At 39.6% G+C, this 27,242-nt stretch overlaps 1 protein-coding gene across 2 annotated transcripts in view; it reads right to left on the bottom strand.

Annotated features, from left to right (window-relative positions):
- The window catches only part of PRKAR2B (protein kinase cAMP-dependent type II regulatory subunit beta), a 124,637-nt gene that overhangs the window by 38,984 nt on the left and 58,411 nt on the right, over positions 1-27,242 (bottom strand). For both annotated transcript variants that reach the window (XM_036880787.2, XM_036880786.2), the window contains exon 3: positions 12,670-12,722. In XM_036880787.2, the coding sequence (XP_036736682.2) occupies positions 12,670-12,722 (53 nt within the window). The remainder of the gene's footprint in view (positions 1-12,669; positions 12,723-27,242) is intronic.

Genomic DNA, 27,242 nt, shown 5'->3' on the forward strand with positions numbered 1-27,242 from the left:
TTAAAGACCTGAATATAAGTCATGAAACCATAAAACAGAAGAAAACATAGGCAAAACTCGCCTGAATATAAACAGAAGCAACTTTTTCATGAACATATCTCCATGGGCAAGGGCAACAAAAGCAAAAATGAACAAGTGGGTCTACATCAAACTAAAAAGCTTCTGTACAGCAAAGGACACTATCAGTAGAACAAAGAGGCATCCTTATAGTATGGGAGAATATATTCATAAATGACATATACAATAAGGGGTTAACATCCAAAATATATAAAGAACTCACAAGCCTCAACACCCAAAAAACAAATAACCTGATTAAAATATGGGTGGAGGATAGGAACAGACAGTTCTCCAAAGAAGAAATTCAGATGGCCAACAGGCACATGAAAAGATGCTCCACACATCACTAATCATCAGGGAAATGCAAATTAAAACCACAATGAGATATCACCTCACACCAGTTAGGATGGCCAACACACAAAAGACTAGGAACAACAAATGCTGGCGAGGATGTGGAGAAAGAGGAACCCTCCTACACTGCGGTGGGAAAGTAAATCAGTTTAACCATTGTGGAAAGCAGTATGGAGGTTCCTCAAAACACTCAAAATAGAAATACCATTTGACCCAGGAATTCCACTCCTAGGAATTTACCCTAAGAATGCAGCAGCCCAGTTTGAAAAAGACATATGGCACCCCTATGTTTATCGCAGCACTATTTACAATAGCCAAGAAATGGAAGCAACCTAAGTGTCCATCAGTAGATGAATGGATAAAGAAGAGATGGTACATATACACAATGGAATATTATTCAGCCATAAGAAGAAAACAAATCCTATCATTTGCAACAACATGGATGGAGCTAGAGGGTATTATGCTCAGTGAAATAAGCCAGGAGGAGAAAGACAAGTACCAAATGATTTCACTCATCTGTGGAGCTTAAGAACAATGCAAAAACTGAAGGAACAAAACAGCAGCAGACTCACAGACTCCAAGAAGGGACTAGCTAAAGTTACCAAAGGGGAGGGGAGAGGGAGGGAGGGAGAAGGGGATTAAGGGGTATTGTGATTAGCACACATAATACAGGGAGAGGCACAGGGAAGGCAGTATAGCATGAAGAAGACAAGCAGTGACTCTATAGCATCTTATTATGCTGACGGACAGTGACTGAAATGGGGTATGTGGTGGGGACTTGATAATATGGGGGAATGTAGTAACCACAATGTTTTTCATGTGAAACCTGAGCAGAAGATTGTGTATCAATGATACCTTAACAAACAAATAAATAAATAAATATAAAGTTTTAGTGGAACACAACCTTGCACATTCAGTTATGTATTGTTTATGGCTGTTTTCAAGCTAGGACCGTTAAGCTGAGTAGTTGTGATACAAACTGCGCAGCTACCAAAGCCTAAAATATTGTCATCTCAAAATAGTAACATTTTTGGTTAAAAAAAAAGGTTTACAGAAGAAGTTCGCCAATCCTGCTCTAACTAAACCTCTGTTGGTTTTCAATGTAAAAAGTTAGAAAACCATTAGGAGCCAAGATGGCGGGGTGAGTAGAGCAGCGGAAATCTCCTCCCAAAACCACATATATCTATGAAAATATAACAAAGACAACCCTTCCTAGAATAAAGACCAGAGGACACAGGACAATATCCAGACCACATCGACACCTGAGAGAACCCAGTGCATCATAAAGGGGGTAAGATACAAGCCCCGGCCCAGCGGGACCCGAGCGCCCCTCACCCCAGCTCCCGGTGGGAGAAGAGTAGGCAGAGCGGGAGGGAGAGGGAGGCCAGGACTGCCGAACACCCAGCCCCGGTCATCCGGACCAGAGCGGAGACACAGTGCATGCGTGGGGCACTGGATACTAGGGAAACAGGGAAGCAAGAACGGTGAGGGGGGGTCTGAGCCTGGCGCCGGAGGACATAAGAAAAGTGAGCGGCCATTTTTTTTTTCTTTTCTTTGCTGTTTTGTTTTCGCGAGCATTTTTTGGAAGTCTTAAAGGGATAGGGACCCCAATACTAGGGAACAGGGCAGCAACACCGGTGAGCAGATGCCTGAGGCTGGCGCCAGAGAATAAAGAAAAACGAGCGGCCATTATTTATTTATTTATTTATTTATTTGATTTTTAAAAAAAAATTTTTTTTTTTGTGGTCGTTGTTTTGTTTTGGTGGGTGCTTTTTGGAAGTCTTAAAGGGGCAGGGCGGGACACTTAATCCAGAGGTAGGGAATCAGGGGATCTCTGGGCACCCTAATCCCCTGGGCTGCAGGGAGCACGGAGGCCCCTTAGGGAGATAAATAGCCTCCCGCCGCTCCTCCTCCAACGCGACTCCACCACTTTGGAGCAGAGGCCCGAGCCAGGCCATTCCCGCAGCAACAGCGGAGATTAACTCCATAGCAGCCGGGCAGGAAGCAGAAGCCCTGTCTGCGTACAGCTGCCCAGCACAAACCACTAGAGGTCGCTGTTCTCCCAGGAGGGGAGGGCCACAAACCAACAAGAAAGGAAGTCCTTCCAGCCGTCACTCGTCCCAGCTCTGCAAACTATTCCTATCACCATGAAAAGGCAAAACTACAGGCAGACAAAGATCACAAAGACAACACCAGAGAAGGAGACAGACCTAACCAGTCTTCCTGAGAAAGAATTCAAAATAAAAATCATAAACATGCTGACAGAGATGCAGAGAAATATGCAAGAGATATGGGATGAAGTCTGGAGGGAGATCACAGATGACAGAAAGGAGATTACAGAAATGAAACAAACTCTGGAAGGGTTTATAAGCAGAATGGATAGAATGCAAGAGGCCATTGATGGAATTGAAACCAGAGAACAGGAACACATAGAAGCTGACATAGAGAGAGATAAAAGGATCTACAGGAATGAAACAATATTAAGGGAACTGTGTGACCAATCCAAAAGGAACAATATCCATATTATAGGGGTACCAGAAGAAGAAGAGAGAGGAAAAGGGATGGAAAGTATCTTGGAAGAAATAATTGCTGAACACTTCCCCAAACTGGGGGAGGAAATAATCGAACAGACCATGGAAATACACAGAACCCCCAACAGAAAGGATCCAAGAAGGACAACACCAAGACACATAATAATTAAAATGGCAAAGATCAAGGACAAGGAAAGAGTTTCAAAGGCAGCTAGAGAGAAAAAGGTCACCTATAAAGGAAAACCCATCAGGCTAACATCAGACTTCTCGACAGAAACCCTACAGGCCAGAAGAGAATGGCATGATATATTTAATGCAATGAAACAGAAGGGCCTTGAACCAAGGATACTGTATCCAGCACGACTATCATTCAAATATGATGGTAGGATTAAACAATTCCCAGACAAACAAAAGCTGAGGGAATTTGCTTCCCACAAACCACCTCTACAGGACGTCTTACAGGGACTGCTCTAGATGGGAGCACTCCTAGAAAGAGCACAGAACAAAACACCCAACATATGAAGAAACGAGGAGGAGGAATAAGAAGGGAGAGAAGAAAAGAATCTCCAGACAGTGTATATAACAGCTCAATAAGCGAGCTAAGTTAGGCAGTAAGATACTAAAGAGGCTAACCTTGAACCTTTGGTAACCACGAATTAAAAGCCTGCAATGGCAATAAGTACATATCTTTCAATAGTCACCCTAAATGTTAATGGACTGAATGCACCAATCAAAAGACACAGAGTAACAGAATGGATAAAAAAGCAAGACCCATCTATATGCTGCTTACAAGAAACTCACCTCAAACCTAAAGACATGAACAGACTAAAAGTAAAAAAAAGAAAAACATATTTCAGGCAAACAACAGAGAGAAGAAAGCAGGGGTTGCAGTACTAATATCAGACAAAATAGACTTCAAAACAAAGAAAGTAACAAGACATAAAGAAGGACACTACATAATGATAAAGGGCTCAGTCCAACAAGAGGATATAACCATTCTAAATATATATGCACCCAACACAGGAGCACCAGCATATGTGAAACAAATACTAACAGAACTACAGGAGGAAACAGACTGCAATGCATTCATTCTAGGAGACTTCAACACATCACTCACCCCAAAGGATAGATCCACCGGGCAGAAAATAAGTAAGGACACGGAAGCACTGAACAACACAGTAGAGCAGATGGACCTAAGAGACATCTATAGAACTCTACATCCAAAAGCAACAGGATATACATTCTTCTCAAGTGCACATGGAACATTCTCCAGAATAGACCACATACTAGCCCACAAAAAGAGCCTCAGCAAAATCCAAAATATTGAAATTCTACCAACCAACTTTTCAGACCACAAAGGTATAAAACTAGAAATAAATACTACAAAGAAAACAAAAAGGCTCACAAACACAAAGAGGCTTAACAACATGCTCCTAAATAATCAATGGATCAACGAACAAATTAAAATAGAGATCAAGGAATATATAGAAACAAATGACAACAATAACACAAACCCCCAACTTCTGTGGGACGCAGCGAAAGCAGTCTTAAGAGGAAAGAAGCAAGAGTCTTGAAGAAGCAAGAACAATCCCAAATGAATAGTCTAACATCACAATTATCGAAATTGGAAAAAGAAGAACAAACGAGTCCTAAAGTCAGCAGAAGGAGGGATATAATAAAGATCAGAGAAGAAATAAACAAAATTGAGAAGAATAAAACAATAGCAAAAATCAATGAAACCAAGAGCTGGTTCTTCGAGAAAATAAACAAAATAGATAAGCCTCTAGCCAAACTTATTAAGAGAAAAAGACAATCAACACAAATCAACAGACTCACAAATGAGAACGGAAAAATCACGACAGACTTCACAGAAATACAATGAATTATTAAAGACTACTATGAAAATCTATATGCCAACAAGCTGGAAAACCTAGAAGAAATGGACAACTTCCTAGAAAAATACAACCTTCCAAGACTGACCAAGGAAGAAACACAAAAGTTAAACAAACCAATTACGAGCAAAGAAGTTGAAACGGTAATCAAAAAACTACCCAAGAACAAAACACCCGGGCCGGACGGATTTACCTCGGAATTTTATCAGACACACAGAGAGCACATAATACCCATTCTCCTTAAAGTTTTCCAAAAAATAGAAGAGGAGGGAATACTCCCAAACTCATTCTATGAAGGCAACATCACCCTAATACAAAAACCAGGAAAAGACCCCGCCAAAAAAGAAAATTACAGACCAATATCCCTGATGAATGTGGATGCAAAAATACTTAATAAAATATTAGCAAACCGAATACAAAAGTATATCAAAAGGATCATACACCATGACCAAGTGGGATTCATCCCAGGGATGCAAGGATGGTACAACATTCGAAAATCCATCAACATCATCCACTACATCAACAAAAATAAAGACAAAAACCACATGATCATCTCCATAGATGCTGAAAAAGCATTTGACAAAATTCAGCATCCATTCATGATAAAAACTCTCAGCAAAATGGAAATAGAGGGCAAGTACCTCAACATAATAAAGGCCATCTATGAAAAACCCACAACCAACATTATACTGAACAGCGAGAAGCTGAAAGCTTTTCCTCTGAGATCGGGAACTAGACAGGGATGCCCACTCTCCCCACTGTTATTTAACATAGTACTGGAGGTCCTAGCCACAGCAATCAGACAAAACAAAAAAATACAAGGAATCCAGATTGGTAAAGAAGAAGTTAAACTGTCACTATTTGCAGATGACATGATACTGTACATAAAAAACCCTAAAGACTCCACCCCAAAACTACTAGAACTGATATCAGAATACAGCAAAGTTGCAGGATACAAAATTAACACACAGAAATCTGTAGCTTTCCTATACACTAACAATGAACCAATAGAAAGAGAAATCAGGAAAACAATTCCATTCACAATTGCATCAAAAAGAATAAAATACCTAGGAATAAATCTAACCAAAGAAGTGAATGACCTATACTCTGAAAACTACAAGTCACTCTTAAGAGAAATGAAAGGGGACACTAACAAATGGAAACTCATCCCATGCTCATGGCTAGGAAGAATTAATATCGTCAAAATGGCCATCCTGCCCAAAGCAATATACATATTTGATGCAATCCCTATCAAATTACCAGCAACACTCTTCAATGAACTGGAACAAATAATTCAAAAATTCATATGGAAACACCAAAGACCCCGAATAGCCAAAGCAATCCTGAGAAAGAAGAATAAGGTAGGGGGGATCTCACTCCCCAACTTCAAGCTCTACTATAAAGCCATAGTAATCAAGACAATTTGGTACTGGCACAAGAACAGAGCCACAGACCAATGGAACAGACTAGACAATCCAGACATTAACCCAGACATATATGGTCAATTAATATTTGATAAAGGAGCCATGGACATACAATGGCGAAATGACAGTCTCTTCAACAGATGGTGCTGGCAAAACTGGACAGTTACATGTAGGAGAATGAAACTGGACCATTGTCTAACCCCATATACAAAAGTAAACTCAAAATGGATCAAAGAACTGAATGTAAGTCATGAAACCATTAAACTATTGGAGGAAAACATAGGCAAAAACCTCTTAGACATAAACATGAGTGACCTCTTCTTGAACATATCTCCCTGGGCAAGGAAAACAACAGCAAAAATGAACAAGTGGGACTATATTAAGCTGAAAAGCTTCTGTACAGCAAAAGACACCATCAATAGAACAAAAAGGAACCCTACAGTATGGGAGAATATATTTGAAAATGACAGATCTGATAAAGGCTTGACATCCAGAATATGTAAAGAGCTCACATGCCTCAACAAACAAAAAACAAATAACCCAATTAAAAAATGGGCAGAGGAACTGAACAGACAGTTCTCCAAAAAAGAAATACAGATGGCCAACAGACACATGAAAAGATGCTCCACATCGCTAATTATCAGAGAAATGCAAATTAAAACTACAATGAGGTATCACCTCACACCAGTAAGGATGGCTGCCATCCAAAAGACAAACAACAACAAATGTTGGCGAGGCTGTGGAGAAAGGGGAACCCTCCTACACTGCTGGTGGGAATGTAAACTAGTTCAACCATTGTGGAAAGCAGTATGGAGGTACGTCAAAATGCTCAAAACAGACTTACCATTTGACCCAGGAATTCCACTCCTAGGAATTTACGCTAAGGACGCAGCAATCAAGTTTGAGAAAGACCAGTGCACCCCTATGTTTATCGCAGCACTATTTACAATAGCCGAGATTTGGAAACAACCTAAATGTCCATCGATAGATGAATGGATAAAGAAGATGTGGTACGTATACACAATGGAATACTACTCAGCCATAAGAAGAGGGCAAATCCTACCATTTGCAGCAACATGGATGGAGCTGGAGGGTATTATACTCAGTGAAATAAGCCAAGCAGAGAAAGAGAAATACCAAATGATTTCACTCATCTGTGGGGTATAAGAACAAAGGAAAAACTGAAGGAACAAAACAGCAGCGGAATCACAGAACCCAAGAATGGACTAACAGGTACCAAAGGGAAAGGGACTGGGGAGGATGGGTGGGTAGGGAGGGATAAGGAGGGAGAGGAAGAAGGGGGTCTTAAGATAAGCATGCATGGGGGGGTGGGAGAAAGGGGAGGGCTGTACAACACAGAGAAGGCAAGACGTGATTCTACAACATTTAGCTATGCTGATGGACAGTGACTGTAAAGGGGTTTATAGGGGGGACCTGGTATAGGGGAGAGCCTAGTAAACAGAATATTCTTCATGTAAGTGTAGATTAAAGATAACAAAAAGAAAAAAAAAGAAAAGGGGGATTACTCCATGATAGGATAAAACTAAATGTAAATCAACGATTAATGCGTGCTTTAAATATCCTTAACTTTGATCACTTAAAGGGTATCAGATGATCGGCTATGGAGGTACACTTTTCTGATAACATTCTTTTCTCTTAGAAAAAAAACAAAACAAAACAGTTCCTGTGTGGTGACCTCCAATGAGTTCTACACAATGGTATAAAGGGAAGATCAAAGTGTGGGCAAAGGGTCTGTTTGTGTTTATACAGAGGATCAAAGCCTAATTTGGCTACGCTGAAAATGAACTAAGATACGATATGAAAAAGAACTTCCAACATCAGCACTCTCTGGAAGACTCATGCCAGAAGATGATCATCAAAAAACCCCAACAAAGATCCACACACTGCTACAGGTGTAGATGCACTCATCCCACCGGTTCCTGGACTTGCCATTGGAATGAGGAAGGAGATATCTAAGCTGGCCTGTGCATACAGTAAAACAACAAATATGACTGGATCTATACTGTCGGAACTCAATCAAGAATTAGGAGAAGTGCAAGTTGCAGCGCTCCAAAATCTTGCGACTATAGACTATCTACTGTTAAAAGAACATATGGGATGTGAACAGTCCCCAGGAATGGGCTGTTTTAATTTGTCTGATTTCTCTCAGACTGTTCAAGTACAGTTGGACAATATCCATCATATCATAGACAAATTTTCACAAATGCCTAGGATGCCTAACTGGTTTTCTTGGCCTCACTGGAGATGGCTGGTAATTATAGATCTGCTTTGGTTATGTAACTGTATTCCTGTTATGTTAATGTGTGTGTGCAATTTAATTAGTAGTTTAAAACCTATACATGCTTAAATTACTCTACAAGAATATATGTCAAAGAAATAATCAATCTCCCCATGTTTTCTTCCGTTTGCTACCTCTATAGCTTTTCTTCTTCCTTCCTAATTACAACCCTTAAATAGAATTCGTACCTCATAACGAATTTACCGAGTATCATAATTCCTCCAAGTGGTAAAGATACCTCAAGACAAATGCTGGGCATAGAAGCCACAGGGCATAAATCTGCAAAGAAGTAAAAAGCTAACCTTTTCAAACAATATGGCTTCTCTCTCACTGACCAACTTTACATCTCCCTGTATGGCCCCGGAAGATGACTGGTTAGCCAGAGACGGGTAAGATTCCTCAAGGGAGGAACAACCTAAGACAGGCACAGTCGCAGGGGGGGCCATCAGGTGAGAAATTGGGGATCAACAGAGGTGAGGCTTAGAACCTCTCCCCCACTGTTTTGAGAGAAATCTTCTGCATCCGTGGATGTTTTGTTGCCCTTGTCTAGCTTGGATTAACACATAGTCTACAGGCACACACCTGATCATCTACATGTGCTCTCTTACAACACTAAACTAAGTTTTCTACCTGTCTTACATCTACCTATCACTTCAGCATTTTATTAAAAATAATAATAATAATAATAATAATAAAGGGAGAAATGTGGGATCCACATATAAATCAAGTATAAAAATCAAACGAATATTCATATTTGACCTGATTGTTTATGGTTCATAATGTGTGATCAAAACTGAAAGTTTCTGTGATGACTGCCCTTGCACTGTTCACCATGTAAGAACTTATTCACAATGTAAGAATTTGTTCATTATACTTTAGAAGATTGGAGACTGTTGAGAATTAGGCTTGGGGTTGATTAATGATTGTGCATTGAGTCCTCTATACAGAATTTTATTGTTGTTAACAACCATTTGATCAATAAATATAAGATACGCCCTCTCAAACAAAAAAAAAAATTACTGAATAGAAGGGAACTTCCTTAACTTAATAAAGAATATTTATAAAACTACAACTAACATCATACTTAATGGTGAGAAACTTAAAGCTGTCTCACTAAAATTAGGATGCACCCTCTTACCACTCCTTTACAATATTGTACTGGAAAGTCTTAGCTAATGCAAATACACAAAAGAAAATAAAAGTATACAGATTGGGAAAAAAAAAAAAAGGTTACAAAACCAACTAATAAATAAGATATACTTAGACATTTCTTAAGGAAAACACTGTTGTACCTATTTTGCTAAGAAAGGAAAATCTACATATTTTATTTGTCCAATCCACTCTTCACACAGAGCTGTAAGCATATTTTTAAAACTTTAATCAGAGCACAGCATTCTCCAGCTTACCACCTTGATGGAGCCCATCACACTGAGAATTAAATCCCTACCCAGTCCTCCTCCACTCTCACCTTAACCTCTCAGCCACAATGACACCTGCCTTCACTCGGAACCTCCCAACTCTTGCCCTCTGACGTAGTCAAGTCAAGCCAAACGCACGCCAGACCTGGGCAAAACTCTCCCTGTTCATTCTTCCAGCCTCACCTCAAGGAGGCCTTCTCCAACTCCTCAATTTGTTTCACCGTCGTTTTAGCACTTCCTGTCTTGGGACTGTTGTAAATTTACCTGCTTGTGGTCTTCTTCCACCATTAGACTCAGCTCCAAGGAGTCAGGGACTTACCCTGTGTGCTCATCACTGTCTACCCAGCACCAGCCAGGTATGCAGAAGGCACTCCAAAAAAACCTTCATGGACTAACAAAGAAATGCTCCACTCTTAAATTCACCAGTTCTTGTCTTCTGGTTTCTACATGCTAGATGTGCATAACCGTTATATTTTCATTGCTAAACATATTCCAACTAAAATCTGATTTGTTGTTTTCCAAAATCAATCTTAAGTATTTAATTTTCTTTGAACTCAAAGAATAAATGCTTATTTATACTAGTCTGAGATTTAAGGATTTGATGATTAATTTAGTCTCTGAAATAATACAAAATATATCCAAATGAAATGTGGCTTTATCAAAACACACTGTGTTTTCCTTACTGACATTTTCCAATATCTGCATAGAGCCAATTAATTTTGAAATCTGTGACAATCATTTCCAAGGGCTATGGAGCAATCTGACTTACACGTTAGACAAAAAAACTGTACAGTTTTTAAGTAACATGTTCAGAGGAGAGAGAGCAGTCAACCAAATGGAGAACCTGAAGCACTTTACCATAATTAAAGGATCCTTAGTAAATCAATTATCCAAAACTATTCAAAGTAATATAGGAAGATATGACAGGCAACAACTCTTGAGGTGAATGGCCAACCCACAAAGATTCCTCCTCTAGAAACTGCCCTCATTCATAAGTGGCGCTCAGTAACCAAGCCTGCACTTCTTGGCCCTTGCCACCTAGCCAAAGTCGAGTGTCTCTGAGAAACCCTCCCCACAGAAACTGGGATTTTAAACTGAGAGAGACAGGAGTAAGAGCAATGGGTAGCTGGGTCCCTTTCAGAGACAATGCTCTGAAGTTCTGTACTGTTGCTGTGGAAGGACACTGCAGGTGGGCTGGCTCCTATCTGCTAACTCCAGCTTGGGTTTGTTTTGTTCTGTTTTACTCTTTCTGGACTTCTGTTATGATTTCCAAGTGTATGTTGAATAATCTTCCTATTTTCTCTTTTTCTTTTTCTTTCAGTGCAATTGGGTTCTTTTACACAGCCAATGAATTAACTGGTACAGCCTCCCCAAAAAAACTTGGAAATCAGTTGGAGTGATCCAGCCAAATCACTTTACTTATCACATAGAACAATGGGAGCTAAGAGTTTCAAGTCTATGAGATACTGAATATTGCTTTCAAACTGTATTTTTAAATGTTCTTTAATTTAGATGTTCACTAAACAAGTTAAACGAGCTCATCAAACACCTCAATTATTAAGTTTTATCATATATTTTTATACACAAGTAGAAAGAATGCATGCAATCCTCAAAGTCACCCATTATTGCTTCTGTTAGATATATAAATAAAGCATACAATAGAGGAAGTCTGGTTTTTCACACTATCTGGACTGGTAACAGCATATACGTTAGTAAAAACTTGATCCTAAGGCAACATAATTTTCAGGCTGGAATTTGTGGATTTTATCAAAATAATTTAAGGTCTGGGAGCACGAAATGAATTCCCACAACCCTGCTCCTGGGAATCCCCACAGGTAAGAGAGTGAAATGGGATTTCCTTCAGGATCTTCTGTGTTATATGATCTTTCTACCATTGTATTTTACATATATTTCAGGGAGCTTAAAGATGTAACGAATTTAGCGATGCAGATTTCATATTAAAACTCATTCTTAAAAAAGCCCATTCTTATTCAAGTATTTGTCAGAGCTACAGAAATGGTTTTTTTTATGTTAAGGCCAAATAAAAAAGAGGAACTTTTGCAAAGTATATACTCAAAAAAAAAAGTAAATTATTACTTTTCCATTTCCAGACACAGTAATCTATTATTAGCTTTACTTTTTACTAGATAAACAATAGAGCTAAAGGACACAGCTTAAAAACTGCTTCAAACCAAACTAGACAAATTCTTATAAAAACATTAAGACCTCCAAGAAATCAGTTTCTGAGCAAACTATCAGATTCATAGATTTTAAAAAATAATAACTGCTGTACTGACTTAAGAGGTAAATTTACTGTGATTTTTTTTGTTTTTGTTTCAGTTTCTGTCTTTATAAATTGGTAAGAGCAGAAGACTTTTCTCAGTACTTTTCTTCACTAGAAATTCTGTCTAAGAAAAACAACATCATCAGTAAAGAAAGATAGCTAAAACACTTTTCATCACCAGGCTGTATTTTTGCAAAAGAAATAAAACCATATTTATTTTCATCTTTCCTTTTATCCTTGGATAAAAGGAATTGTACAGAGCTTGAAGTAGAAGTAAGCTAGGAGATAAGACTAGGAAGGAAAACAGTCAAAACAGTTCTACTACATCTCCTGTTAACATCTTTTCTATTATAATTTTCCTTATTCAATACAAGAGTATAACTTAAAATTAATTTATTCAGTAAATTACATACCCTGGACTCTGCATCATCTTCTTCTTCATCAGGGTTATAAGCTTCTGCACATACTATTAAGAAAAAAACAGGCGTTTTAAAGATTCTTTCATCAAGAAACATACTATAATAAATCTATCTTGAAAAAAATTAATGAACAGAAAGAGGACCATGATGTAAAATAAGCATTAACTCACCTCATCCACAGCAAACTGTCTGCCTCCCTAAACCACTGCAATTTACAAGGAATTTATCAAAATATAAAGCTGCACTTTAAGATATTGACAATTGCTTGTTGTATTCTCTTACTCAGAGAAACACAGCTTAACCTCTTCACCTTCATTTCCAAGCTATAGAAATGTGTAAGATCTAAAAAATTACCTAAAAAAACAGACACTCCCAAAAAGTCTAAGTCTGCTGTAAAATGATGAGTTTAATCATATGGTTATGAGTAACTTTCATAAATCACCCTTGACCCAATGCTCCAGGAGCAAATACTGTTAACATTTTCCACATTCCTTTTCCAAACTTTACTCTGAATTAAGTTCATATTGCACAGGCAATTTCAAAACCTGCTTTTTTTCATTTAATGCTGTAGGAGTTTCCCAGGCCATTAGAAACAGTCTGTACATGTTGTTTCATTCCCCTATGCCAGATACTTAGCTGGCTTCTAATAAAACAACCTTGCAATAAATATCTTCATGCATAAATATTTGTCTACATTTCAGACTACACTGTAGGAATTATTCCCAAATGTTATTTTGGAGAGCGAAAAGGTACAACAATTTTTAAGGCACAAGCTTCTTTCCAAAAGGATTGTACCCATCCACTGTCCTACAAAGAATGTGTAATTAGACTCCTCTAAACTGTACAACAGAACTGGATGTTTATACTTAAAATCTTTGCCAATTCAGATGAAAAAAGGATTAAAAATTTTTAAAATTCAGTAATTGAATTTGAACAATTTTCAAATGTTAATAAGCTGACTATATTTCCTCCCTTGTCCTTATATGTGAGAAATTTATGTGTGCATTTGATTTTTTTGATTGCACCAGTTTCTTAGTGCGACTTAGTCATATTGCTCACATTTTATCCATTTTTCTTTTTAGCTATAATTACAAAGCTTTTACATATTATGCCTGTTTGTTTATTTTTAATGTAGTGACATCAAGGAAGAAAAGTCCCCCATATGCCAAAGCAATCCTGAGAAGGAAGAATAAAGCTGGGGAGATTACGCTCCCCGATCCGATTTCAAGCTCTACTACAAAACCAGAGTAATCAAGACAATTTGGTACTGGCACAAGAACAGACCCATAGACCAGTGGAACAGAACTGAGAGTCCAGATATTAAACCAAGCCTATATGATCAATTAACATACAATAAAGGAGCCATAAACATACAATGGGGAAATGAAAGCCTCTTCAACAGTTGGTGTTGGCAAAACTGGACAGCTACATGCAAGAGAATGAAACTGGATTATTGTCTAATCCCATACACAAAAGTAAACTCAAAATGTATCAAAGACCTGAATGTAAGTCATGAAACCATAAAACTCTTAGAAGAAAACATAGGCAAAAATTTATTGAATATAAACATGAGCAACTTTTCCCTGAACGCATCTCCTTGGGCAAGGAAAACAAAATAAAAAAAGAACAAATGGGACTACATCATGCTAAAAAGCTTCTGTACAGCAAAGGACACCATCAAGGAGCAAAAAGGCATCCTACAGTATGGAAGAATATATTCATAAATGACATATCCGACAAGGGGTTAACATCTAAAATATATAAAGAACTCATACACCTCAACACCCAAAAAGCAAATAACCCTATTGAAAAATGGGTGGAGGATCTGAACAGACACTTCTCCAAAGAAGAAATTCAGATGGCCAACAGGCACATGAAAAGATGCTCCACATTGCTAATCATCAGAGACTCACATATTAAAACTACAGTGAGATATCACCTCACACCAGTTAGGATGGCCAACATAGAAAAGACTAGGAACTACAAATGCTGGCGAGGATGCGGAGAAAGGAGAACCCTCCTACACTGCTGGTGGGAATGTAAGCTAGTTCAACCATTGTGGAAAACAATATGGAGGTTCGTCAAAAAATTCAAAATAGAAATACCATTTGACCCAAGAATTTCACTCCTAGGAATTTACCCTAAGAATGCAGCAGCCCAGTTTGAAAAAGACATATGCACCCCTATGTTTATCGCAGCACTATTTACAATAGCCAAGAAATGGAAGCAACCTAAGTGTCCATCAGTAGATGAATGAATAAAGAAGATGTGGTACATATACACAATGGAGTATCATTCAGCCATAAGAAAACAAATCCTACCATTTGCAACAACATGGATGGAGCTAGAGGGTATTATGCTCAGTGAAATAAGCCAGGCAGAGAAAGACAAGAACCAAATGATTTCACTCATCTGTGGAGCATAAGAACAAAGCAAAAAACTGAAGGAACAAAAAACAGCAGCAAACTCACAGAACCCAAAAATGGACTAACAGTTACCAAAGGCAAAGGGACTGGGGAGGGTGGGTGGGAAGGGAGGGGGAAGGGGAACAAGGGGCATTACAATTAGCACACATAATGTATTGGGGGGCACAGGGAAGGCAGTAGAGCACAGAGAAGACAAGCAGTGACTCTATAGCATCTTACTATGCTGATGGACAGTGACTGTAATGGGGTATGTGGTGGGGACTTGATAATGAGGGGAATATAGTAACTACAATGTTGCCTATGTGATTTTATATTAATGATACCAAAATTAAAAAAAGAAAAAAGAAAATTCCCCCATATGATTTAAGCTCAACATTAAACACCACAAAAGTTGCACTGGTTCTGAGCTCGGAAACCCCTTCTTTATTTGTAAATCTAAAGATTTGTTACTTCTCTTTCTTTCAGTTTTTTAAAAGTAGATCTTTTTACATTTACCCTTTAACCCATACAGATTTTATCCTATAGATGTGGAAATTTAAAGAACAGAGGATGGGTGAAAGGCTGACAAATGTCTTTCCAGGGGTCTCAGGATGGCAGGAAGGGTATTATCGTAACCAGTTCTTCAATTCCATTACTCTACAAACACTGACATTAGCTTTCTTTTTTCCAAGCACTGCTCTGTACACCTAGGCCAGTGAGTGATTCTTAGCCAGGGCCAAATCTGCCCCCCAGAGGACATTTGGCAATGTCTGCAGATATTCTGACTGTCACACTGCAGGGGCTTAGGGGGAAGCTGCTGGCTACAGGGGGAGGCCAAAGCTGCTAAACATGCCACGATACACAGGACAGCCCCCCTGCCCCAAACCCGCAACAAAGAATCATTGGGTCCAGAGTACCAGTAGTGCTGAGATTGAGAAACCCCAACCTAGTGTATCCTTCCCATTCAATCTCACAACCCAAAGATAGGTGTTGTATCACCACTTGACAGATCAAAGACTAGGAGCACAGCAAGGTTATAAACCTTGGCCAAGGTCACACATTTTAGTATGACAGGACCAATATGAGATCTCAGAATTGCCTGGCTAACTACAAAGCCTTTGTTCTTAACCACTGTTCTATGGTTGACTGCTTTGGTGAAGTCACCATCACCATGCCTGCACTTCAGCCCTCTGTCGCAGAAATCTGACAGAAGGGGACCCGTCTCTCAGGGGCAGGCTCCCATTAAAGACCCTCACTGATGCATATTACCAGAATGCCAGTTTAGGAACTAACTTCCTGAATCGCATATGGAGTCAGCCTGGCCAGCTAGCGTCCTCCCTGCAGGAAGACCACAGAAGAAGCCAAATCACAATTAAAAGGTTGCGTAGGGAGAAGGAAATGGGAGGGAGAGAGTTTGTCAAATAAAATGCATGTTTAATGGCATCAGTCTGGGACAGCCTGAGGCGTCACATGCACACTGCAGATGGTCCTGCTGATGTGGCCGAGGCACTTTCAGCGTGTTCGCTGCAGCTCTCCAAAAAGCATGAGGACATTCACTTCTAATGCTCGGCCCTCTAATTTTCTGTTTCCGTGGAGACCAGCCTCACAGGCAGGAGTGCTGCACCAATGGCAGGACCCACTGCAAAATGCAAACACAGACCCCATTCTCAAAAATTGAGAATTTCAAGAGGGCAGAACATTAAACCAAACTTGGCGCCCTTGTGAGTATGGGGCCAGTGAAGTTGGCCCTTCTAATGGGATCAACACGGCAGGTAACATATTTGGTTCTTCAAGGTAACTTCCTTCTAATGTGTGATACCTCCACCTCGGCACGTTTTCTTGGCGTCCATTTCTGAGCTGTTCATTGTCACCACACAACGACTTAGTTGCTGCCATTTATGCACATTTGTTTCACTGTATTAAAATTCACCAAGACCTGAATGTAAGTCATGAAACCATAAAACTCTTAGAAAAAAACATAGGCAAAAATCTCTTGGACATAAACATGAGTGAGCAACTTCTTCATGAACATATCTTCCCAGGCAAGGGAAACAAAAGCAAAAATGAACAAGTGGGACTATATCAAGCTGAAAAGCTTCTGTACAGCAAAGGACACCATCAATAGAACAAAAAGGCATCCTCCAGTATGGGAGAATACATTCATAAATGACATATCCAATAAAGGGTTGACATCCAAAATATATAAAGAGCTCATGCACCTCAACAAACAAAAAGCAAATAATCCAATTAAAAAATGGGCAGAGGATCTGAACAGACACTTCTTCAAAGAAGAAATTCAGATGGCCAACAGACACAGGAAAAGATGCTCCACATTGCTAATCATCAGAGATTTGCAAATTAAAACCACAATGAGATATCACTTCATACCAGTAAGGATCGCCACCATCCAAAAGACAAACAACAACAAATGTTGGCGAGGTTGTAGAGAAAGGGGAACCCTCCTACACTGCTGGTCGGAATGTAAATTAGTTCAACCATTGTGGAAAGCAGTATGGAGGTTCCTCAAAAAATTCAAAATAGAAATACCATTTGACCCAGGAATTCCACTCCTAGGAATTTACCCTAAGAATGTAGCAGCCCAGTTTGAAAAAAGACATATGCACCCCTATGTTTATCGCAGCACTATTTACAATAGCCAAGAAATAGAAGCAACCTAAGTGTCCATCAGTAGATGAATGGATAAAGAAGAGATGGTACATATACACAATGGAATACTATTCATCCATAAGAAGAAAACAAATCCTACCATTTGCAACAACATGGATGGAGCTAGAGGGTATTATGCTCAGTGAAATAAGCCAGGCCGAAAAAGACAAGTATCAAATGATTTCACTCATATGTGAATATAAGAACAAAGAAAAAAACTGAAAGAACAAAACAGCAGCAGAATCACAGAACCCAAGAATGGACTAACAGTTACCAAAGGGAAAGGGACCAGGGAGGATGGGTGGGAAGGGAGGGATAAGGGGAGGTAAGGGGGGAACATTACTATTAGCACACATAATGTAGGGGGGGGCATGGGGAGGGCTGTACAACACAGAGAAGACAAGTAGTGATTCTACAGATCTTACTACGCTGGCTGATGGACAGTGACTCTAATGGGGTACGTGGGGGGAACTTGGTGATGGGGGGAGTCTAGTAAACATAATGTTCCTCATGTAATTGTAGATTAATGATACCAAAAAAAAAATTCACTTACCACCACCTCTGATGAATCAGTTGATTGCTCAAAGTACAGCACTTGCAGTTTGCACACTGCCATGTGCTGTGCATGTCCTTACGGTCACTTGCACTGTTCCCTCTGACTTGGGCTCCCTCCACGTGCCTCTTCCCAAGCCACCCTTTTCTCCAGCCCCAACTAAAAAGCCAGAGCAAAAGTCACATGCAGATCTCCCACTTACACAGAGCTAATGTAGGAAACCCCACTTCTGTGCTCGCATTGCACTGTACCCACACTGTAGGCAGAGCTCACTATTAACCCCACCACAGTACCCTACCAGAGGTGTTACTGCGTGTCGGCCCCTCCAGGCTGGGACTTGCAGCCCTCCAGGGGTGGACTGTGTGCTCCTCTCTGTTTCCCTTTACTGACCTGGCACATTGCCCAGCTCAAAGCACACGTCTTTGAATGACTGGCTGACTGATGAGCCAACAAGCTTGTAGAGTCCTTGAAAGCAGAAATGATATCTCTTTTAAATATCTCCCAAAAGACTATCTATATTATACCTTCACAACCACAAGTGGAATGAATAAATGAACAAATGAATGAATGAAAAGTAGTTGTTCTTTGTTAAAAGGTCATAGTACATAATTTGTCCAAGAAATGGGGACAGAGAGATGAGTGAAAATGAGGCCCTTCAGTCTTGTTCACCAAGAGGCCTGGCACAGAGATTAGGAGATGGCAAACATCTGGGCAATGCATGAACAGTAGAAGGCTCTGTGCCTGGTGGGCCCTCAAACCAAAGCCTCCAGGTAATCTGAGCTGCCTCCTGTTCGTTCTGAAATGTACTTGCCCCATCCCTCCCAGGTAACCTGAAATTGCACTTGAAGCTATACTCCATGTTTTGTTTGGTAACTACACAGTTGTGAGGGACACAGCCTCATTTTTTAAAGCGAACCCTATATTGAGGATTTCCCATTATGCTGTGCATGTATGTTTTTGGATAATACATTAGTCACCCAGACTGGTCCAAGAAAGTAAGCAGATTTCCATACGGCAGTGCAATGTGCATATGTAGTCAGACACCTGTCACAGTCTGCAGGACAGACCAACAAAGTGAAAACTCTACTGACTTTGCCTCTTTCTGGGGCTTGGCCCTCAATCTTTTCATGCGCTATGTGTGTGTGTGTGTGTGTGTGTGTGTGTGTGTAGCCCCTCAATCTTTTCATGCGCTATGTGTGTGTGTGTGTGTGTGTGTGTGTGTGTGTGTGTGTGTAGCCCCTCAATCTTTTCATGTGCTATGTGTGTGTGTGTGTGTGTGTGTGTGTGTGTGTGTGTGTGTATAATGTGATAGACACAGGGTGAGGGTCTTCTTCCTCCTGACACCAAATACATGTCTTTTCCAACTCTCTGTCCAACAATTCAATTAGATTCTGACACTCGCACCAGAAATTACTGTCAGATCCCACAAATTATAGGTCTCAGTCCCACAAGCCTGCCCCTGCTTGAGACACCAGTTGCAATTCCCAGGCCACCCATACTTCTGACCAACCAGCTATAAATTGGGGGTTCCCACTGGAAGTGGGCCAACATAGGGAAGAGCAAGAAGTACTCCATTTTAAGCTAAATTTCCATCCTGCAGCTTGAAGATTAAAGGCAAAAGCTCCCAAAATGTCTTTTATGAAGAATTTATGGTAAGCTATAAGTCAGCCAGATGGTCAACAATCAACCAACCAGAATCTTAAGCCGGAACCACCACCTCCGAGGATCAATGGCCAGTCCCTGTTTTCACAAGAGGAATCATTACCTTGGGGGAGAAAGAAATTACCAAGGTTCTTTTGTGTCAGCTTGTCTTACAGAAACTTCAAAAAGGGAGGTCCCTGACCAGTGAGTCAGCATCTGCTAACAATGCCTTAGCCCACCAGAAGCTAAATGACAGAGATAACATCATGAATGAATCCCTGGTGCCATTCCTCCCAAACCCCTCATCCTCTGAAACTGCCTTTATAAGACTTTTGCACAACCCTGGAGGAGCTGAGCCGTCCACTTTACTGTCGGCCCCCTCGTGTACCAGCTGTCTCTAATGAACTCTGCCTGCTTGCTTTCTTTTGAGTTCAGTGTTCTTTTCTGTAACATTGAAACTCAAGAACCTGGTCTCTGGGGGTCCACTAACACCACCACCCCTCCTCAGGTCCCATAATTCACCAGAATGGCTCAGAACTCAGGAAGCACTCACTCCTATAGGTTTATTATTAAGAACACAACTCAAGAACAGCCAAATAAAGAGCGGCATGGGAGAATATATTATGGGGAGGGGCACAGAGCTTCCGTGCCCTCCCTGGGCACTCCACCCTCCCACTCCTCAATGTGTTTACACCCATCTGGAAGCTCTCTAAATCCTGTCATTTAGGGATTTTTTTTTTAGAGGCTTCATTACACAGGCACCATGGATGAAATCATTTGCCATGGGTAATCAGCTCAATCTCCAGCCCTCTCTCCTTCCCCAGGATTGGAGGCTGGAGCCTACTAAAGTTCCAAGCTTCTAATCGAGGTTTGGTCTTTCTGGAGACAAATCCCCATCCTGAAGCTAACTAGGAGCCCCTCAGCCAAGTTTCTTTGTTGTGCTAAGGTGATTTCCAAGGATTTTAGCTCTGCCTGTGACCCAGGACAAAGACCTTAGCATCTTTCTTACTATACCACACAAGTGGTCCTACCAGCTCCCGCAGTTTTTCACCAAATGCCCACTTTACTTTGTTGGTAATGTGTAGAAACTGGTACAGTCAAAACAACTCTGCACTAGACAACTTTACGAAACCCATGCTAGCTTTCCTAACAAAGCTTAAGGGGGCCAGACTGAACTCCAGGAGCCACTGGGCCTGGCACCTGGCACCAAGCCTTGCACACAGTACACCTTCAATAAATATTCATTGAAGGAACAAAAGCAAATGTGGTCTGTACAGAAAGACTGAGAGGTTTAGAGGCCCTTTAACCTGGAAAAAAAATGCAATTCCATAAAATATACAAAACTCATTTTTCCAATGTTCTCAACACACGAAGATTTTAGCATACTTATTTAAATGATAATCAGCTTAAAAGAAAGCTATTATAAAAGCACAGGTGTATCAGACAACAGAGTTCTGATTCAACATGGTTAAACTTAGCTTATTGAAGTGGAAATGCCCTTCTACAAAGGGAAAAAAATTTACCTTTTACAAATACTAGTTTAAGGCATGCATTCTCAAACAAGATTAGTTGGGGGATGGGACAAAAAAAACTTACTCTTTTATTTTGTATAAAGCACAGATTTACATACAATATATTACAGTACATCTGTAGTATCAAAATCCCATGGTGGAGCAAGTAGGCAGAAAAAGTCTAAAAAAGACTTGGGGGAGAGGCAATAATAAAAATAAGACTGGGACACTGGCTTAAGGACACCCTGTAACTAGTTAGAGGCAGGTGAGTCAACAGGCTCTCCCTGCGACCATTCATTCACGTCGCCGCCCAGGTAGTTTGGTAGAGATGTGCTCTGACACACAGTGATAATCTTACATTGTAAGTCACAGAAAAGGCATTTGGATGAAGTTCACATTCTGATTCTAAACCATGTTCAAGTAAAGGGACCCACAGGAAGTCTTATTTATTCATTTTAAAAAGTTTTTGAAATGTGGGAGATAAAACAAAGAATAAACGAATGATGCAATGCATATACATTATCTTTTCACTATTATAATGTGTAACTTAGTTACATATTTTATATTACTTTAAATAGTATACATAACACTGTACTGTATATAAACCACTTGTTTTCTAGAAAGCACGAACAGAACCAGAATAATCACGATAAAATTAGTGTGAAGATGAAGGTGTGTACAAAGTGCTGTGGGAGCAGAGAAAGGAGTGACCAGTCGCTTAGAGGGCAGAGGAAGGCTCCACAGAAGAAGAGACTCCTAAATAGTTAATGAAGAATGGGAGGAAGTTTGCTGAGAGAAGAGAACATTGTTTTGTTCACTGCTATATTTCTAGCACTCAGAACAATGACCGGCACATAGTGAATGTTAACAAGAATGGTTAAGAAATGAATAGTTATTTTAGTTGGTGAATTGATCCTGAGACCTATGAACCTGCCTCTGTCAGTGCGGGCTGGCTTGTACTACAGTAACAGACAACCTCAGGTCTTATTGGCCTAAACAGCAGCAGTTTACTTCCTGTGCACACTATATGCCCATCGGAGGACAGTGGGTATCTGCAACACGTGTTCTTTATGAAGGGCTGCAGGCTGACAGAGCCACCCCATTTGGAATGTCACCAGTCCCAAGGCAGTGGCAAATTGCTGACTGGCTCCTGATGGGGTTTGGGACATGGCACCCCAAAACATGACACCTTAGCATAGAGACTATCTTAAGCTTAAGGAGTTTGAGAAAATGGCAGAACTAAAATCTGATTCATTATAAAACCATTACTTTTTGACCTTTAACGAGAGATATTTAGAATAAGAACTATGTAATTTACAAATCCCTTTCTATGTTTTTATATTTCTAAAATCAATTTTCCTCCACCTGTCCACAACTCCTTTTTAAGTGATTGTATAATCAAGGACCATTCACATCTCACAAATAAACCACTATGTTCAGGACACTATCAGATCAGTGTCACTGAGATACATAACTGAACAGCAATAGAGAGCTTTAAACCAATGAGAATTTGCTCATCATTCACTACTTTCCTATTATTAATGCTAACGAAAACATTCTTTAATCTGTTTCAAAAGATGTATGCATTTTTCTTCAAAAGTGCCTCCAAAGGAAAAATAAAGTCCTAATTATCTCAGAACCCACAGACATATGGGAAGTGACTTTTTACTCTAGATTTGGGTTTCAAACTTTTTTAAAACTTCAGTTACAAAGAACGTGGGTTCGGTCATTGGACTGATCCTCAAGCCATTTTCTTTCTACCTCATGCTCTACATGTAGGCATTCAGTCTATAAAGCCATCACCTCTTTTATTAGTTAACTTGTTTATAAGGAGTAGGGCACAATTAAAAGGACAAAACATTCAATCGATTTTATAAAAAGAATCATGTCAGCATGGAGTGTTTCTGCGAGGATGAATCCAGAATAGCACAGGCTCGAGCACTCTACACAATACCACTGTTGATACACTGTGAGTAGCTGTGGGATTCCTCTCACAAGGAACAGTGGCCCCCCTGTAGCTACTAATATTCCTTTGGTTAGTAAGTATATTTTGATAACCATTAATATTTTAAAGCCCATGTATGTGCTTACTACTTATCACTTTAATCCCTCAACGATATTCTCCAGGACATAGTTAGTAGCAGACAATACGTGAACTCGTTTGTACTAGAGGACAGCACTGTAATAGAAATTATATTTGTGCTTTCCTGAAAATGATCTAATAAGGATTTCTGAAATTACATTTGACGAATACCAAGGGTTTTCAGCAATTAATAGCCAAGGAGAAATCAAAAAAGAATTCTGATCTTTTATTAAAATGCCAACAGCTTCCCAAGAGTTTGTGCAAATGCTCAATTCTTGACATTTTATTTTGGTCTGAGACCTTGATCATGTTAAAGTAATATGAACACTAGCTGATAATGAATGATTTACACACATTTATCAAGACACAATTTGCCCTTCAGATGCAGCAGAGCTAGAAATACTTAAAGCTTCTGAATATTTTGTTTACTGTTTTTAGACTAACACTGCCTAACGTGTACCTCTGAGAGAATTATAGGAACAGAAATACTACAGGGATTCTTCTAATTTATTAATACATTTTCAGAACCAGTATCATTTAACCAGATGGTTCCAGGATATAAAATTTGGGCTTAAATACAGACAGAGTTATAGGAAAATAGTTAAGTCAATTTCCAGATTTAGTAATACAATTAATTACCAAACATGAGCCACAGGGAATCATCTTTCAACCAAGTTGTATGATACTATCAGAAGTCTAATAAGAAATTTGAGGCTAATAGAAAACTTTGACCAAATTGTGACAGAACCATGCATATCAACATTCAAAGACTCAAAATATATATGTTTACAAGTAAGTGCAATTCTAGCTTATTCATTATTTAAAGTCTAAAGAAATAAATACTTCTAAAAAGCCTAATAGGATTTCCTACTTGGAGAAAATAAAAGTTCCATTTCTATTTTTTAAAGAGTCAAGATTTGTGAGGTGTTAAGTAACAATGAACTTAAATGAATTTTTAATTTAAAAGATATGATATACAGATATAAGAGGAGATACAGAAATTAGGTAAAGCAGCAATTAAACATTTTAAATCTAGTAAATTAGGAAACTTTTTGTTCCTTAATAAAATCCAGTTTTAGAGAGGGTACATAGCTTGGAGTGAACTTTTCCATTCACTGCTGGAGAAATGCTATGCTGGGGGTGAGGGTAGGGATGGAGGAGTCAGTCTGAAATATTTATTGAAAGGCTTGAAAATGTTTGTGTCTAACTCAGCAAGTGCTCTTCAAGTAATCTAATGTGAAGAGATGAAAACTGAAAATAGAAGAAATCTGAAATTACCAACAAATAAATAAATAATAATTTTGATAGGTACCAATCAATACATACTATGCAGCCATTTAAAATTATGTTCTTTAGGGATTTCTAATGACATGTGAAACAGTTCACCAAGTCTTACTAGGTTTTTGTTTTTACCTATAATCCCTTTTCAAAATTCTTTTACAACTTAATACTTCTTAAAAACATACAGCTTCTACAACTGGCAGAATCAAGGTACTACACAGTCTTAGAAAGTAGTTATGAAAAAAAATCTCCTTAACAATACTACAATAAAACTGAAAACTTTTTAATAACACTTTTCACATAAAATCAGAATACTGACTTAAAGCCTACCTCAATGGCTTCCTCTACATCTTAAATACTTAAAAACTACCAGCAGAGATGCAGTACAAGGGAGTGAGGAGTGTGGCAAATCCCCACCCCAAAAGCAAGAATAAAACATGACAAAATTTTCACAAAATTAATTACAGGCACACAACAAATTGAGAAGCATTTATTATTCATGAAAAAACCCTGAATCTCAAGTTAGAACAGTGGGAGCACCACAGGAAAACCAGAGGAGTTTCTCATTTAACTCACATTACCACCAACTCACAGCTTCTGACACCAGGTATGTGGGGTTTTTCCCACACTGACCAATTCTGCAATACCAGCTGGGTGCCCTACAACTCAACATAGTTCTGACACTACTACCTGGCGGTAGTGTGAGATCCCACACTGTAAGGGTTCAGTCCCACAGGACTGCCCCCAACTCCAGATGCCAACAGCAGGTACCAGGTCCCCAGGCTACCCACAGCTTCTGGCCAGACTAGCTATATACTGGGGGTTCCTACGACCCTCTCTTGTATTTGATCATTTGCTAGAACAGCACACAGAACTCAGGGAAATATGTTTATTATATAACAGAGGATACATGTTTATTATATCCTTAATAAAAAGGATATGATAAAGGATAAAGATGAAGACATACGGTAAGGGCTGGAAGGGCCCCAAACACAGGAGCTTCTGTCCTCGTGGACCTGGAGTGCATCACCCTCCCAGCATGTAGATGCATTCACCAAACTCTGTACTTGGGGGATTTTAATGGAAGCTTCATCACACAGGTGCAACTGATCATCAGCTCAGTCCTCAGTGCCTCTCCCCTTCCCACAGGATGGCAGGTAGTGCTAGAAGTTCCAAGCTTCTCATCATGGCTTGGTCTTTCTAGTGACCAGCCCCATCCTAAAGCTATCTCTGAGCCCACCAAAAGTCTCCTCATTAGAACAAAAGGCATTCCCATCACCTAGGGAGTTCCAAAGGATTTGGGAGCTCTGTGTCAAACACTAGGTTTCAAGACCAAATATTAGAACAAATGATTATCCTAGTGCCCTTACACTTGGAAAACGACGAGCGTTTTAGGAGGTCTGTACCAGAAACTGTGGACAGAGACTGCTGTCTATATTTTCCATTATTTCACAGGAAGTCTAAGGAATTCCTGCCTGGAACTTCTATCCCAGAACCCCCACAATGGCAGTTCAGTCAAGAGGGTAGTTCTACCAGCATAGCTGCCGAGAAGGCTCACTTGATTAAGAGTAGAGTGCAAAAATACCATGCCCAGCAACACAGTTGGTAATGGTGGTCATGGTGGCAGACAAACAAGGCGGCGAGTAGCTTACCTAGCATGAGGTTGTGGTTCTAGCTATGGCAAACGTTAGACCGACAGGCTAACCAGAAATTAAACAAAAAAATGAGACAGCCACAGAAGGGCTTCATAAAGCTCTCCAAACATCCTGGAAGGCTGTGTGGGCTTGCAGCAGAAACTGGGCGGGGCCCAAGCCATCCACATATCCCTGATCGCCATGAGGCTATAGCACGTGCAGAGAAGACAAAGATGGCAGTTAAAAATTGCTACACACTTCAAAACTACCTGAAACAACTCAAGAGAAAAAAATCATGCAATCTGATTAAAAAATGAGCAGGGGATTAGAATAGATATTTTTCCAAAGAACACTGACAGATGGCCAAACAGGTACAGGGAAAGGTGCTCAAGATCACTAATTTCCAGGGAAATGCAAATCAAAATCACAATGAGGTATCACCTGGCACCAGTCAGGATGGCTACTATCAACAAGGCAAGAAATAACAGTGTTGGTAAGGACGTGGAGAAAAGTGTGTACTTTTCATAAATTGGTGCATCCACTGTAGAAAACAATAGGAGGTTCCCCCAAAAATTAAAAATAGAACTACCATACGATTTAGCAACATCATTTCTGGGTATTCACCTGAAGAAAGCAAAATCACTATTTCTAAAAAGATATGCACCCCATGTTCACTGCAACGTTATTTATAATAGCCAAGACATGGAAGTCACCTAAATACCCACTGATGGATAAGTGGATAAAAGAATATGTGGCATTTTTAAACAATGGAACATTATTCAACCATAAAAA

The sequence above is a fragment of the Manis pentadactyla genome, chromosome 7, assembly GCF_030020395.1.
Source record: "Manis pentadactyla isolate mManPen7 chromosome 7, mManPen7.hap1, whole genome shotgun sequence".
Lineage (NCBI taxonomy): Eukaryota > Metazoa > Chordata > Mammalia > Pholidota > Manidae > Manis > Manis pentadactyla.